At 55.4% G+C, this 16468-nt stretch overlaps 5 protein-coding genes across 5 annotated transcripts; 2 read left to right on the plus strand and 3 right to left on the minus strand.

Moving 5' to 3' along the window:
* Positions 1–357: 357 nt before the first annotated feature.
* On the minus strand, positions 358–2299 carry V2A60_008934 (cation efflux family-domain-containing protein; the record flags this gene model as incomplete). The annotated part of the gene is made up of 2 exons (XM_083260204.1): positions 358–956; positions 1015–2299. 2 exons carry the CDS (start codon positions 2297–2299, stop codon positions 358–360), a joined length of 1884 nt encoding a protein of 627 aa, XP_083116330.1.
* Positions 2300–3990: 1691 nt separating this feature from the next.
* V2A60_008935 (DHS-like NAD/FAD-binding domain-containing protein) lies at positions 3991–5223 on the plus strand (the record flags this gene model as incomplete). The annotated part of the gene is made up of 1 exon (XM_083260205.1): positions 3991–5223. One exon carries the CDS (start codon positions 3991–3993, stop codon positions 5221–5223), a length of 1233 nt encoding a protein of 410 aa, XP_083116331.1.
* Positions 5224–5313: 90 nt separating this feature from the next.
* V2A60_008936 (DUF5321 domain-containing protein) lies at positions 5314–6078 on the minus strand (the record flags this gene model as incomplete). The annotated part of the gene is made up of 2 exons (XM_083260206.1): positions 5314–5477; positions 5592–6078. The coding sequence occupies 2 exons, from the start codon at positions 6076–6078 to the stop codon at positions 5314–5316; spliced, it is 651 nt and encodes a 216-aa protein (XP_083116332.1).
* A 477-nt stretch (positions 6079–6555) lies between these two features.
* Positions 6556–12786, plus strand: V2A60_008937 (peptidase family C50-domain-containing protein; the record flags this gene model as incomplete). The annotated part of the gene is made up of 1 exon (XM_083260207.1): positions 6556–12786. The coding sequence occupies one exon, from the start codon at positions 6556–6558 to the stop codon at positions 12784–12786; it is 6231 nt and encodes a 2076-aa protein (XP_083116333.1).
* A 525-nt stretch (positions 12787–13311) lies between these two features.
* On the minus strand, positions 13312–14139 carry V2A60_008938 (uncharacterized protein; the record flags this gene model as incomplete). Its single annotated transcript, XM_083260208.1, has 2 exons — positions 13312–13394; positions 13590–14139. 2 exons carry the CDS (start codon positions 14137–14139, stop codon positions 13312–13314), a joined length of 633 nt encoding a protein of 210 aa, XP_083116334.1.
* Positions 14140–16468: the final 2329 nt, after the last annotated feature.

Here is a 16468-nt window from a genome sequence, read left to right on the forward strand (position 1 = left end):
TACTCCGTCATGACTACTAGGCAATTATTCAGTTGAGGGATTAGTGCAGTGCCAAGCCGGTTTTAAACTAGCGGATATAATCTTCAACAGTCAATCGGCATTGCGTTATATAAATTCTACTCGTGTTCAAAACCCCTAGATACAGTGTTGCATAGGTGGACTTTAGTCTATTGATACATTTCCTACTTTTTTTTTCCTTCTCTTAGCTCTCTTGTAATATCTGCTAAAAATAGGTCTCTTTTGTTGGTGGGAAAAAAAGTGCCACCAAACAGAACTTTTGTCAGGGAACCTTGTCCAATCATGGGTAGTTAATATACCTGCTTCACCAAGCCACCTGCCTAATACAGTAATATTGCTTCAGTGCTTGTGGTTGTGCTCTTCGCTGGTACCATTCTCTCCTTTGTGGTCCTCTGGATCGGCATCCAGGTTCGTGTGCACAAACTCGTCAAACTTGGCATTGACGGGCGCGTCCTTGGAGACGAACCGGACGCGCACTCGGCGCACGCCGCGGACGCGGGCACCAACCTCGGTGCGGACGGCGTTTTCCACCTCGGTGAGGTCGCCCACGGTCCAGGCGGACGGGACGGCCATTTCGAGGTCAACGAGGTAATTTTGGCCCGACTTGACGCCGCTGACGTCGCGCAGCTCGGCCTCGTGGCCGTCGCTGACGTGGACGAGGGCGCTCTGCGCCTGCTTGCGGATGCTGCCCTTGACGTCGCCGTCAATGGTCTGGTCGATGAGTTCGTAGAGGGCCGACTTGGTGTTGTCGAAGCCGGCGTGGATGACGAGGATGGAGATGAGCAGGCCGCCGACGGGATCCAACCATGCGGCGTTTTCAATGACATTGGCGCCGATAATAGCGGCCATGGTGACGATGCCGGTGAGACTGTCGACGCGGTGATGGATGGCATTGGAGGCGAGGACCGAGGATTTGCGTTCGCGGGCGACTTTCATAGCTGCAATGCGTCAGGATTGTTACTTGGCATGCCGCCGTGGGATCAATTGATTGCTTACTTGCGTGGTAGAGCCACTCTTTGACGAGAATGGTTCCGGCGGCCAGCCAAGCCGCGTGGACACTGGGAATGCCGAGATCGGCGGCGCTGTGAGAGTGACTGTGACCGTGGCCATGGCCGACGTGCTCAAGAATGTCATGGGCCTTCTCTGGGTCAAAGTGCGCAAAGAGACTAATGGCGCTATCCCATCCCATGTACGCGCCGCCGACCAGCAGCATGCCAGACACGCCCAGAGACCCTAAGCTCTCGACCTTGCCAAAGCCCAGGGGGAAGCGATCGGAGGGAGGTTTGATACTCCAGGAGACGGTGGCGAGGGTGAGAATATCCGACGCCATGTCGGCGATGCTGTGCCAGGCATCGGCGACCATGGCCTTGGAGTTGAAGGCCCAGCCGCCGATGAACTTGGCGACGGCCATGAGGAGGTTGGAGAGGAGGCCGATGCGGGTGATGCGGACGCCGGGGTCATTTTTTCTGGCGGAGACGAGGTACGAGTTGTCGTGATTGTGGTGGGAGTGGCCACCATGGCTATGGCTGTGGCCCATGGCGACGACGAGTTTGCGCAGACGACGGCGCGTGAGGGTCGGGGCGAGATGGAGGACGGCTGAGGACAGGGAGGATTGGAGGTGAGAGGCGGAGGAATACACGTGGTAGGCGCGCAGATTGCGAGGTGAGGAGGAGGAGGAGGGAGAAGAAGAAGGAGAAAAAGTTGAGCGAAAAGAACCAAGACGAGACGCGGGGAAGCGGGTTGGGGCCTCGAGCATCCGGCGGCGGGCGTCAATGATGCCAGGCTGGTATGGTGGCATTCGTGGTGGCATTCGTAATATACATAGCGTCGTCGAGCGAAGAGGAGCGGGTGAGCTTGGGCCTCCACAACGGGTGGTGATTGTAGTGGTTGTGCGGGATGCCGGGCCAATGAGAGGGCTCGGAATAGAGACAGAGTTGCAGATGGAGGCGCTGGAAGTGGTCGAGGGAAGAATGCTGGGTCCAGGATGAGCCGATTGACCGGGAGGAGGACCTGGAGGACTAGAAAGACTAGCAAGGCTAGTAGGAAGACTAGGAAGCATGCCTGGTCCTGTCATGTCTCCCATAGTGGTAGTGGTAGTGGTGCCTGTGGTGGTTTTTGTGGTGGTGCTTGTGGTGCTTGTGGTGCTGGTGCTGGTGCTGGTGGTGCTGGTGGCTCCAGCGCTGGTGGCACCACCCATAGCAGCGACGGCCATGGCGGATGGCGTCACCGAGAGGCACCAGGTTACCGCCAGGCGACCAGAACGACGTGCCTGGCGCGACATGGCGCCGTTGGCGGCGGCGGCGGCGAAGGACGAGGACGAGGACGTAGGCGTTTGCGTAGAGTCGGTGGTGGCAGTGCCATGTAGAGTTTTGTCGACGAGAGGCGCGGCTGCACAAATTCAATTTTTTGGGGGATTTGGTTGGAACTGGGTCTGGGGGAGGGGATTGGAGGAGTCGGACGCGTTTGCAGTTACGAGGTGCGAACCAGCCGAGGCGGGGAGACGACGGACTGCGTCGTGTGCAGGGGGCGATTGGTCGACGCTCGAGACATGCAGAGAACCGGCGAGCAAGCGAGGAAAAGAAGCAAGCAAACCCGCAGATGGGGAGCAAGTATTATGCGGTCGTCGAACTGGACGGACTGGGTCTCGGGGATTGGTCGTTCCGGGTGGGCAGATTCGGAACGGCGGAAGTTTGCATGAAATGCTTGAGATGGTGGTGGTGCTGCTGCTGTAGACTGCTTTCGAGAGAGTAGGTTCGAGCCGGACCTTGCAGCTTGAAAGTAAAAGGAAGGGGGAAGAAAGAAAAAGGGCAAAGAGGACAAAATGACTGAATGAGAGGGATAGAAGAGGGTGGTCGCCGATGAGAGAGGAACGGACAGGAAGCAAAATGTACCGATTTTGCTCCGGCCGGCACGAGCTCATCACCATGGCCATAGGTGAGGTACTGACTGATACGTTGTGGCCTGACGGAGACCGAACATCGCCGCGACGTCGAGGCCTCTCCACAGGGGACAAGTTGGGGGGGGGTCCCGAAGGTAAAAGTACGCGTGTATGATTCGGCGGGTGCCTGGAGGCGTGATGCCGACGAGAGTTTGATTCTTGATTGTTGGTTTCTTTTTCTCCATCTTTTTTGCGGAAAAATCTGTTCCTCGTCTCTGATTTTTACTGGTTTTGTTTGTGTTACGAGTATATATACACAAACATGTACTTACTCCGTATGTACATACAGAAGGTACCTACCTGGTAATGGGCACTTGGACACAATCGTCTATATACTCTTTATTGATCTGTCTTGTTTTTTATCTGTTTATTTCTTGTCCATTCTATTTTTAGCTCAAGGAATTCATAGTCACTGTTCACATCAAACCATCTTCACGTCACTGATAAATTGTACTCTGCCTCTTTTCCTCGCCGTTCCCCCCCCCTTCCCGGCCAACACATGCCATGTAAGTACTGATGGTTAGTGGCTCGCACCCTCGTCTCGACTCTCCAGCAGAACCAACCCACCCTTCAGTGGTTCGCGCCAAAGCCAAGCCCCCCCAAGCCTGTGGAGCCTCTGAAGGCTCATGCGGAGAAGCTTTGACAAGCCAAGCCACAGCCTTGGAAATCTAATCAGCACCTGCACCCAATTCTTTCTCACGCCCAGTCATCTAATCTCCATCTCAACACGTCCCTATCAGTAAACCACGAAAATCACAACGTCGCTATCCAAAACAATCCATCAAAAGTCAAAGCCATTGGCTACCCAAACACTGTTAATTAACATTTTATTCCCACAGCCTACATTTTGCCCAATTGGCCTCTGTTCTCCCAGCTTTCGTTTGCTCCCCCCACGTTGACTGAAAACAACTACGTCACTCCACTCGTGTCCGCCCACGACCTCAACCCACCCACCACCGCCTTCCTCTCTGCGCAGCCTCATCACCAGTCACCGCCACAACCACCCGTCATCTTCCACCGCCTGCCTTGCTCACATGCCCAAACCACTCCTGCGGATTCCGTACACGGACATCCTCGCAGCTCCGACCGTCGCTCCCCCGTCTGCCGCTTCCATCCCCGGCGCCGTCGCAGCCCTCGTCCGCTTCCTGGCAGCGCCGCTCCCCCGCCATCTCGCCGCGCCCGCCTCCGCCTCCGCCCCCAAGACCCTCGTCCTCACCGGCGCCGGCCTCTCCGTCGCCTCGGGCCTCCCCGACTATCGCGGCGTCAACGGCACCTACCGCGTCAACAAGACCTACCGCCCTATCTTCTACCACGAGTTCCTCGCCAGCCACGAGGCCCGCAAGCGCTACTGGGCCCGCAGCTTTCTCGGCTGGTCCGCCACGCACAAGGCCGCCCCCAATGTCGCCCACTACGCCGTCCGGGACATGGGCGCCCTGGGCCTGCTCAGCACCGTCATCACCCAGAACGTCGACTCCTTCCATCCTAACGCCCACCCGCGGACGCCAACCATTGAGCTCCACGGCTACCTCCGCACCGTCATCTGCACCAGCTGCCGCTCCGAGCTCGACCGCAACGAGTTCCAGAGAGAGCTGGCTCGCCTCAACCCGCGCTGGGACGCCTTCCTGCAGCAGGCCTTGCGGACGGGCGCGCTGAGCTCCGAAGACCCGGCCCAGCGCACCCGGCGCGGCATCAAGACCAACCCCGACGGCGACGTCGACCTGCCAGACGCGCCCTACACGACCTTTCGGTACCCGCCCTGCCCCAAGTGCCTGCGGGAGCCCCAGGTCGGCAGCGACTCGCGCCGCCAGGTCGTCGAGACGGACAAGGACGGCGCCTGGGCCCCGCCGAGCACTGGCGGCATCCTCAAGCCCAACGTCGTCATGTTTGGCGAGAGCATCGCCGCCTCGGTCAAGAACGCGGCCGAAGACGCTGTAAACGCCTCCGGCAGGCTGCTCATCATGGGCACCTCGCTCGCCACGTACTCGGCGTGGCGCCTGGCCCGGCAGGCCAAGGCCCGTGGCATGCCCATCGCCATTGTCAACGCCGGCGGCGTCCGGGGTGAGGAGCAGTTCTTTGCCGACCTCGACCCCGACCAGCACGGCGAGCTGGGTGTGCGCACAGAGCTGATGACGAACGAGCTCCTGCCTGCGCTCCTGGACGAGCTGCGCAAGGAGGCGGCAGAGCTTCATCATCATGATCATCATCACGATGCTGCGCCAGACGCGCCAAGACAAAACTCCAATGTATTCAAAGATATGCTTTCGTAGACCCGTTGTTGTACAGTATAATATACACCCATATAGACTTTGCATTTACAAATCAGACACGGCCCGATTTCTCAAGCTTGCCGGCCCACGCTAAAAGAAGCTACCAAAACCTGTGCTCTTTGTAGACGTCTGTTCTGAGCTTTGAGCTGGAGCCGCCGCCTCGGGTGTCTCTGGTGCGGGCTCACTCTGAGGCTTTACAACTTCCTTTGGTCTCGACTTTTTCATCGCCTCTTCTCGCTCAATCGCCTGCAAGACTGTTTGACGACATCAGTACTGTATCCACGATACGAACAAGAACAAGAGGAAGAGAATGGGCAACAAGATGCCAGAAATATGTAAAGATGAAACAAAAATGAAATGGGGCTTACCCTCTTCCCAGTCTGCCTCCTTCTGCGGCTCGCCCGTCCCCAGCATCTTCTCCACGTCAACGTCCTCGCCGGCCTGTATCCGCTCCACCACCTCGCGCAGCAGCTGCAGCCGCACGCTCGCCTGCCGCATGTACCGGCTCGTCTGGTTGCGCAGAGCAATCATCTGGATCGACATGGACCCGACAAACAGGAACATGACGATAAAGTACGTCGCCGGGTTCCACGCCCTCGACTTGCTGCCCCTGCCGCGCGCGGGGCCCCGGTTCTCCCGCCGCAGAGGCTTGGGCACCAGCGACTTCCAGAACCCGCTGTCCGTCACCGTCGGGTACGCCTGAGTGCTGTACGGGCGCGGGCGCGGGCGTGGGCCGGCCGCCGCCGCGGGGCCGAGCATGCGACCGTTCTGGTGAGCGGCGACAACTCTGCCGCACATGGTCGTCGCGGGCCGCGCGGCCGCCGTAGCCCGGGCAGCCAGCCGTTGTCCTATCATGCTGTGAAACGCTTCAAATGCGTTGAAGAAAGATGTCTGCTGATGTGCGCCCTTCTTTTTTTTTTTTTCCCTCCTGTCGGTCGTCCTTGGTCGCAGGGCTGACGTCGTCGGCAACACTTTGCATGCGGGAGCCTCGTTTTTTTTCTGCGGTGGCAGCCGGTTGCCCCAGACAACGACCGATGTTTAGCCCCACACAAGCGACGATGCACGCTAATCTTGGAAGAGCAGCTTTCGGAGAGATTGCAGTGCATACAATGGACTACATCTTTGATTGTTTTAAAGCCTGCATGAATTCGGTATTGGACCTTTCTTTTGGCGAGAAAATCTGATTCTGGTTGCCACTGTTAGGCTAGCTTTTGCATTTGGAGTTGCCGCATTCATTCTCGATTTTGCTTGTTTTTTTGTTTGCACGAGCGCGCGAAGGACGACATGCATACTACCGCATTCTCATAACACATAGACACCACTCCCATCACCATGACTTCATTGCAAGAAAGAGTCGACACGGTCAAAACGGCTGTTCTCAGCACGACGACATGCACACCGGCTACCGTGGTCGTGTTCAAGGAGCTTCTCCTCCATCCCGACACCGAAGCTTCTTCGACCGCCGCCGCGTCCAAGACGAAAGCTGCCGCGCGCACCATGACAAAATCGACCGGGCGTGCCAAGGTCGGCACGACGACAGCAACGCAGCAACTCGGCGCAAAGGAAAGGACCGCGCTGGCGACGCACGTCATCAATGCCACCATCAAGTCTCTGACCGACGCCGCGAAGCCCTCGCCCCAGCCGCCCGCTGCGCCGGCAAAACCGACCGAGGCGGACCCGCGACCGGTCACCGGAAAACGCACGCTGCGACGGTCGCTTTCGGCGCCGCTGTCGCCGATCCAGCCGCGGTCCCTGAACCGCGTGGCCACCTCGCCCAACGTCGTCGCCAAAACGTCGAAGCAGGCCCTCGGCCCGTCCACGGGGTGCCTGGCCACGGCAGAGTGCGCTCGCGTGGCTTTCGCGTGCCTCCGCGGCCTCAAGGGCCCGCTTTCGCACGACCAGACAGACCTGCAGATTGAAAATGGAATGTCTGCTCTTGTGGGCAAGCTCATCGGCCTGGGCATGAATGAGCAGGCGCTCAAGGAACTGCGCGTGCTGCACCGCCGGCTCGACGTGGCCGCCAAACCCGAGGCCAGCAAGACAAGGACGACTAAAATGGCGGCGTCGGCCGAGCCTCCAGCGACGATTTCCGATCTTCTCAATTTCCAAACACCCGTTCCATCTCAGTTTCTGGTCGCTGTTACGATGTGCCAGGTTCAAGTGCTGAAACTGATTGCATCGTCCAAAAAACCAGAGCACATTGAGGCGGCGCTTGCTCATCTGCGAGACACCCAGTCCTACTCTCCAGTTAAGCTTCTCTCTGCTCTCGCGAAAGCAGGGAGCAAAGAGGCTGCCAAAGCTGCCCGACAACTAGCGTCGTTGTCGCAGCTGATCCTGTCCCTGGCGCCGAGTGTCTCCAGCCAGGAAGATGCCGTCGCGATGGAGCCACGAGTTAGTCCTTCGCCACTTGCAGCCTTTGAACTTCAAATACAAGCATTCACTTGCCAGCTTCGATGGTGGAGAATAGGAGGTCACTCTGGGAAGCTCGACGAGGAGCTGTTGGCGCCCCTCTCGCGCTGCCTCCGAGCATTTGCTCGACGATTCACCTCCAACGATGCCGTGCTTTATAAAACCATGGCTATTTCAGTAGATGGGCTGCTGCAGCTTGCCGAGGCCTCTGGATATACGCCGACAGTGGCACCGACAGCCCCCATCTCGGCCATATACCAAATTCTCGGAACTTCTGCATACACCGCAAAGATGTACGACGAGGCGGCCCAATGGTTTCAAAGCCTACGCTCGACTATCGAGTCACCTGAAGACGCCATGGTCCGTTATGCTTCCATATGTGCGTGGCTACTTGCCGCGGTACTCAAAAGCGCAAAAGCTGTCGAAGAGACTGAGCAGCTTGCTCAGTCTGTCCTGGAAAGCTTGGATGGAAGTCTCAGTGGCACTGCTTCGGAACTTAATGAGCTCCTTGACAGCCTATCACTGGCCAGACGCTCAGTTGTTGGTCGGCTCATGGAATACATGAACCCTTCACGACCCGCAAGCCGCACACCCGATGCTATCGACAACATACTCAAATCCTTTGTTCTTCGCTATCCTCGATTCGTCCGCCGATGGTTGGGAAACCCCCCCGATAAAGACGCACCCCCAAAACACATTCTGCAGTTTGACCAACGTCGCCAAGTTGTCATGAAGACTATCAGCCAAACACTCGACGGAACTCTCATGGTTGTCAAATGCGATATTCAAAACGGTACAGCTGAATGGCAACAGCTGGACGAGGTATTACAGCATTGCTCAACTCTCCTCGAAACACTTGCCGATCCCTCACAATCTCCTGCCAAGACCGAGCAACTGAACAGTTACCTCGTCAAAATATCCAGCCTATACTTTGCGAAATTTTCACAACTTCGCAAGCATTCGCAGAGAAAGCGCGAGGAGAACAAGCAGATTTTGCAGACTCTAAGCCGCTCTATTGACACAGTCAAAGATCTTTCTGCTGCGGAGAGGGAGCGGGCGCAGCTTTCGACGAAACTCGAGCTTTTCGCGGACATGTGCAAGGGATCTGGACGAACCGATGATGCCGTTCAGACCCTGAGATCGATTTGCACAAGCATGGCCGAAGATGGCATCCTCAAGGATGTTTCGGCAGCGCTCGCTACCCAGGCCCCCACCATAGCATGGAATATGAACGGCAAATCTAGCATGCTATCCCGAACTCTGCGATCAATTGCCAAACTTGACAAGTCCTGGACGGATTGGACAATATTTCTGCCCGAGGCTGAGCGTGCCGCCGTCTTGGAGCACCTGATGCATCTCAGTACCGGTTCACGCAGCGCTCTACCGTTTCACGATCCGAATCTGAATGCGCTTTTACGCATCTACACCCCCGATAAATACCCAATTCGTCGACTACGTGTGCTGCTTCACGTATTGTATCAAAACTTGGGTAACGAGGATGAAGTAGCGGCGGTTCACCCGCATTTGCAAGTCTGCCTCCGTCAAGCCGAAACTCAGGACAAGGCCGAGGACGAAGGGCTGGCTGGGTTCATGCCTCATCTGCTGAACTGGCACCATAGTGTGCAGGCAATCCTGGATGCAGACGAACTTTCAAAGTCGGCCATCCCAGAGGCAATCGACACTTGGACCAATATGGTTGGATCCTCCCCGATGGAGAGCGGCATCTACAAAGTAATCGACGACCCCGAAGCGCTGCAAGACTACCTCCAGTCTCTTGGTCATTTGGCTGGCTTGAGGGGCGAGCACCTTTTGCAACTAAAAGTTTCACAGCTTTTGGTGTCGCTTTCCAAGCTTTTTGCGGGCCACGGACAGACGACCAACGACGCCCTGATTGTCCGCCAGAGTCAGCTTGCTTCTCAGTACATCAGTACTGGCCTCTACACCAAAGCTCTGGATGCCCTGGACGAGGCCAAGGGGCTGCTTCAGCAGCAGGAAGAAGTGGCACCGAGCGTCTCTGTGGCATACAACATGGCGCAAGCCGAATATTTCACCGGAATTGGAAACATAGATGATGCGAACCTTTCCATCTCCGAAGTCAACGCTGTCTGTCGCCTTTCACAGTCGTCATGGGCGACGAACAAGGCTCAAGCAACTACGATGGTCTGCTTGGCCTCACTTCTACAGTCAACCCTGTCTCTGCAGTCTGGCAACGTCGAAGAAGCTCTCAGCCATGTCAAGCAGAGTGTTCGCATGCTTTCGCATGACTGGACGAAACTTGAATCTGCTGCAGCTGGCAGCGACTCCGCCCTGGCTGACACAAGCCTAGAATCTGTTTCCGTCAAGGATGCCAGAGCGGCCCTTATTGGACCTCGAGTTTGGGCGCTGGCTTCACCCCTCATCCGCAGTCTGCTGCATATTTCGTCCGTCTACGCGCACATTGGCATGTTCCAGGAAACCATTTATTACGCCGACACCGCTTCCAAGATTGCAGCCAACTCGCAATCGACTCTCTACAATGCAGAGGTGGCAGCATGGACGGGCTCCATCTACCTTCGGGCCGGTGACCAGGAAAAGGCTGCCGCTCGATTTGATACGCTGGCCAAATTGATACCAGAAGACATGTCTGCCCCGAAAATTCGCTTTGCGCAAGTGCTTGGCGAATATTACTCGCACATTGGTGACAATGAAAAAGCTCTCGAATACCTACAGATGGCTGAGATTGGCACTCGGGGGCTGAACGATGCTTCATTCTCAGAAAAGGAAGAAGAGGTCGCTGTACCTGTTGCACCGGCACCTTCCCGAACCAAATCTACAAGGGCGACAAGGGCCAAGACATCCGTCAAGCCGCGAGTTACGAAGCGTGCTCCAGCGGCGTCGAGAGCAGTCACACCGGCTCCTAAACCTGCTCCGCAGCTCACCGACACTTTCCAAGCCTCGCTTCTCGCATCTGTCCTTCTATCCCAAGCCACAGGCCTTATTCGCCAGCAAGACTGGTCTGCAGCACTTGCTCTACTCAAACAGGCAAAAGAACTACCAAAACAGGACATCACAGCCTACCGAGAGCAGGTCGCAACGGCAGCAACGCTTATCGGACATAGCATGGAGCAGATAATCTCAGATCCCGTCTTTTCCGTGATCCAAGACTCCACCATCTCTTTTCCGTCGGTTGCTGGGCTGGTTGAAAAGGTAATTGCGGATGGCTGTTCACCGTTTAAATCGCCCTGTAAGCGTGGGCGACCAGTGGCAGCCGGTCGTGGCAAGGCCCTCAAAGATGAAGACGCCCCAGCTTTTGCGGAAGCACTGAAACAGGCACAGGAATTGCTGGCTGAGGCTCACTCATCGGCCATGACGAAATCGGATAGCAGCATGATCCGACGCATCTCTGCCATGCTTCAGAACACCATCATACTATTGTCGGCTACGTCGGGCGCAAAACATAAATCAATTGCCCACTCCGGGCTGGCTACTGTTGCCGTCGACCTGGCCCATAACGTTACCTGGCGCAGAGAGCAAAAGACACTCGCTGCGACGACGACAACTATTGAAGATGCCGCGCGTAACTGCACCGGTCCGCGCAGAGCTAGCCTAGCCCCGACTTCTGATATGGCCAACTTCCAGAAGAGCTACATTGAAATGGTCCCCAAAAACTGGAACGTCATATCAGTGTCCCTCAGCGATAACCAACACGATTTGTGCCTGACAAAGTTCCAGGCTGGCCACAGCCCATTTATCCTTCGCCTGCCTCTAGAACGAGCCAATTCCAGAGATGCCGACTGTGAAGTGTACAACTTTGAGCATGGCAAGGAGGAGCTATTGGATATCATCAAGCTCGCCAACGAGACAAGCCACTCTGCCCGCGACTTCTCGCTCAAGGGCGAGCGAAACGCCTGGTGGGCTGAGCGTGCGGCTCTGGACACGCGCCTGAAGGAGTGCCTCACGCAGATTGAGACAACCTGGCTAGGTGGTTTCAAAGGCATCTTTTCACAGCATCGACGCCGCTCCGACCTTTTGGCTCGCTTTCAGAAGAATGTGCAGCGAATGCTCGACGCCCATTTGCCTTCGCGCAACCAGCGGCGTGGGAAAAAGTCGGCAAAGGCAGGCGTGACTCTGGATCCGAGGATTCTCGACTTGTTTATTGGACTTGGCGACCCTACAAATGATCCTGACTCTGACTTTGACGAAGCTCTCAACGATTTACTTTATTTCATTGTGGATATTCTCCAGTTTCACGGAGAGCGAAATGCGTACGACGAGATCGATTTTGACGCCATGGTCGTCGAGATGTACGATGCGCTCAAGGGATACTACGCTGCTCTGGAAGGCGTGAATGCGCGCGAAGACGGTGCGCATACAATCTTGGTTCTAGACAAGGCTCTGCACGCTTTCCCGTGGGAGTCTCTGCCCTGTATGGATGGCCTTGCTGTCTCTCGTGTACCATCCCTTGCGTGTCTGCGACAGCTCATCACGGAATCAAACATGCCGCCGAAAGACAAGTCGGTTTCCGACTGCCTGCCCGGCCATTATGTCTCCTCCGGTGCCGGCACCTACATGCTGAACCCGTCGTCCGACTTGAAGAATACCCAGACCTTTTTCCAGAAGCCCTTCTCGGCTGCCTTGGATGGCTGGACGAGCATCATCAATCGCGCGCCCCACGAGGACGAGTTTGAGCAGGCGCTCAGCAAGTCGGACGTGTTCCTGTACTTTGGTCACGGCAGCGGCGCGCAGTATATTCGCGGCAAGACCATCCGCAGGCTGGACAAGTGCAGGCCGGCGTCGTTCCTCATGGGCTGCAGCTCGGCGGCGCTCACCGAAGCCGGCGAGTTCGAGTGCTACGGCCCCGTGTGGAACTACATGATGGCCGGCTGCCCGGCCGTCGTCGGCACCCTCTGGGACGTGACGGACCGCGACATTGACCGTTTTGCCGGCCGCACCTTTGAGGAATGGGGTCTGTTTGGCAAGGGTACGTTTCAAGACAAGAAGCAGCAGCGCGCCGATGTTGACGCCGACGGCGGCGGCGGCGGCGGCGGCGGGCGCGCTGCGGACGCGAAGCAGTCACTGGTAGAGGCTGTGGCACAATCGAGAGACGCGTGTCGCTTCCGCTACCTCAACGCCGCGGCGGTGGTGGTGTATGGCATCCCGGTGTATGTGCGATGATTGGAGATGTCAGTTAATCTGTAAAGCTGCATAGTATCGGCGTTTTCTTGTCCTCTTTTTTTGGGGGGGGGGGGGGGGGGGGGGGGGGGGGGGTTGCTCGTTGTATGGAATATGCGGCTGCGTTGTTGTTTCTTCATTTTTTTTTTTTGCATGAGCCAAAGATACCACGCATATTGAGAGCCTTTTTTGCATAGAGAAAACAAAGAAGAAGATGCATGAGATAGTATTTTAATGACATAATGTACCCACATGTTTGGCAAAAGAGAGTCATGGGAAGTGTCGTATCTGATCTCGCACTATCGAATCCTCATGATATGGAGAAGCTACGTGCGCATCTGCCACATGCTGGAGACATTCGGTGACAAGACGAAGATTGCTTGTTTGCTGACTGGCTTTTATTCAAATGAATGTTGTATCAACGCAAGTTTCTGTAGACTGTCTCGGTTCTAAACTGCGCTCGGCACCCAACAATACACACAATGTCTCTATTGCGCCGCCTGTGTCGCCTCTTTGCTTGCTCTGACCTCATTGAGACGCAGGCAACGCCTCGGTGCTCTCTGCATTAGTTTCCTCTGCCTGTGGCGCCGCTACTTTTGTGCATTTCTCGTCTGAGAAGCTCTGTTCTGAATAGTTTTGCTTTGAGCAGTCACCCTTGGAACAGTTTGCTTTCGAAGAGCCTCCCTTTGGACAACTGGCCTTTGAGCAATTTGCCTTTGAGCAAACCATCCTTGAACAAGCCCCCTTTGTGCATCTTGCCTTTGCAAGGGCTCCAGTCGCGCCCCGTCTCTTCTTGCGCCGCTCACAGTCCACGCACCGCACCGGGCCACTGCTGGCGCTGGCGCTGGCGCTGGCGCTGGCGCTGGCGCTGGCGCTGGCGATGGCGGCGCGACTGCTGGCGGCAGCCGCTTCCGTGGCCGCATTGTGTTCCCGAAGAACCATGGCCTCAACACATTTTTTGAACTGGTCCATGGTGACGGGGTGAAAGCCGCGCTTGCGCATCGCGTCGTTGAAGGCGAGGAGAGCACCAGCGTCCAGCCGCTTCTGCGCCACTTCGGCCGCCTTTTTGGCAATCAGGTCGTCACGGCGGGTCAGCAGGGCTACGAAGTGTATGCAGTACGTGGAGATGGAGCGTATTAGCTTCTCTTCTGCATTTTCCTTGTTCTCGTTTTCTTGATGTTGTTGCTGTTGCTGCTGCTCTTCTTGCTGCTGCTGATCTTGCTGCTGCTCTTGTTGCTGCTGCTCTTGTTGCTGCTGCTCTTCTTGCTTTTGCCCTTGTTGTTGCTGCGGGAAGCTGGAATCAGAGTCAAACCAGGCGGTCAAGGCGTGATTAATATCTACGGCGCATTCGCGCATGTCTAGCAGCCCCCGGGCGACGGGAAATAGGATTCGTTAGAGAGGTGGACTTTTTGGGAGGGGGGTTCTGTGGGAAAGGACGGGAACGGGCTATCGCTACCTTTGGAGCACTCTGCTATCAGGTCAACCATGTCTTCGGGATTCGCTAGATGCTGTTGTAAAAGCTCATGTATGAATTGTCCAAGTACTGTTTTTGTGAGAGAATCATGTCCCCGGTTGACAGAGGAGAGAAAAGGTCTGCAGCAGAGAAGGAGCGACGGTCGTTGATCTGTTGACTGCACCGTGCAGAAGGAACCCCAAGTGCGGACATTGGTAGAATGAATAGACTGGTCTCTTTTTTTCTGCTATAAAATCTCCGTGGTAAAGTCCATGGTTTGCACTGTTCACGCCCAAGCTTGCACGATCAAGGTGGTTCTTGTTACTCGTCGGCTGCAGCACCAAGTTGTCGTGGAAACATCCACTACCTGGTGCCCGGCTCTGGGATATATGAGGTATCTATGACAACGAGTACGATTGGGAGGAACATGTTTTTCATTTATCGGTGCATTGAAAGCCTGGCATGCCGAATCAACCACATCGAAACTGAAATTCTAAGCTGTTAGACGTATAGGCCACCTACCCTAGACTATCCGGGTGAAAGCAGCGCGGAGCGCCGTGCAACGCGCCGAAAAGAGCCTCAGCGCCGGCGGATATCCGACGTCTATTTTTTCGTGGTCCCTGTTCCTCCAACTAAAATGTCATCAATTCTCAGTCGGAAGCTCGCTCTATGCTGCTACTCTCGCAGCAGCCAGGCAGGGAAGATGGTATTAAAGAGACGCGAGTCGACGCAGTCTACGGCCCGGCCCGGCACGCTTTACGCGGGGTGCTTCTTGTGAGACTATGATGGTAAAGAAACAACTAGATCAAGGGGATAAACATCTTGAAAGGTAATTCGCTCGAATGAAACAGCTCCTTGTTGTGTCTATAGCGTGTCGTCAATAAACAAACGTTTTCTACGCAAATAGATAGGACGTGGTGTCCTTCATTTCCACATATGCCAAAACTCCTACCTAGACGACTAAATATCTGGACGTGTGAATGTGAGTGACGAAAAGTTGTTTATATTAAAGACTATCGCTATGAAATTTGTTGAGAAATGGCCATGGGACATAGCTTGCTCTTCGCTCAACGTTACAACGGCTGACGCAGGACAGAAACAGCACACAACGTTAGTTGGCTCAAATGTAAAGGTTTGGCTAGTGAAAGATGCAATGAAATAATTCGAAAAAAAGAAGAAAAAAAAACTACAAACAGTTGGTTTCAGAAGAGTAGAAAGTTGCGATAGCGTGTGCATGCCTACTTACACGGCATGTGCTTGTGAGTACTATGTACGAAATGCCCCTATAGTCTCAACACCGCAGAAACGTAGGTTTTAGACGAGGTACACCGTTGCTTACCTCGAAGGCTAGCTCCGGGGAAACCAAAGAAGCTCAGGGGAATTGCTCAAATTTGGTCGGGGAACTTCAGCTGATAGCTCAGGACACAATTTGGCTGGGTGCTCAGTGATACTTGGGGCAACGCGAGCGTCGCCTCTATCTAGGAAAGGGAACTGCGGCGCTCACTTCTGGCAAGTTGTACTGTCTGTATTCTTGTAACATGTGCACACGTGTGTTACTTCTCGTTAAGCTTTACCTTTGGTTCGTTTCATCATCTTTCTGTCAAGTACTTTCATGCATCATTCTTTGGCGCAAGAGCAAGTCCCCTTTCCATTGGTTCCCCTTGCACTGCTTATACCATTTTACAAACAAAATTTATCAGCATTACATGTACCTTCTTTTCAGTCCTCTTGGTAATTGCTTCATAAGTAATCCACCTTTCTACCAACCACCCATCATCAGGTACGTCAACTACCCTGTCTGTCAAGGCGACACGTGGGAGATCGACAGTGGCTGGCCAACCCACTCTCTGCTCATGAGTCACGGTCAACTCAAAGAGCGCCCAAGGCTTTTAAAAGTCTCGCACCGCCTCAAGGAGAAAAGGAACAATGGCCTCTAATTTAAAAATGCCTGCTTCGGGGCAATCGGAAGCCAGGGCGCCGCGCAGGCACGGTAACCAAGGTTGCCGACTGTCATTGATGCAGCATCCCACGCAAAGGTTTACATTTGATAGGAAGCAGACAGACCCCGCGTGACAACAGCCGACAGAGCAGCCCCTGCGCAAACCATGCGCCGCTCTGGATTTGCTGCCCAATCCATACCAGTAGATTGCAAAATGCGACCATGCATCGAGGTGCATCGGTGTCGCCGGCGGCGATCCATGGTCGGGTCTATGCCCTAGGCAGGGTTGGTCT

This window comes from Cordyceps javanica, chromosome 6 (assembly GCF_051103115.1).
Source record: "Cordyceps javanica chromosome 6, complete sequence".
Classification (NCBI taxonomy): domain Eukaryota; kingdom Fungi; phylum Ascomycota; class Sordariomycetes; order Hypocreales; family Cordycipitaceae; genus Cordyceps; species Cordyceps javanica.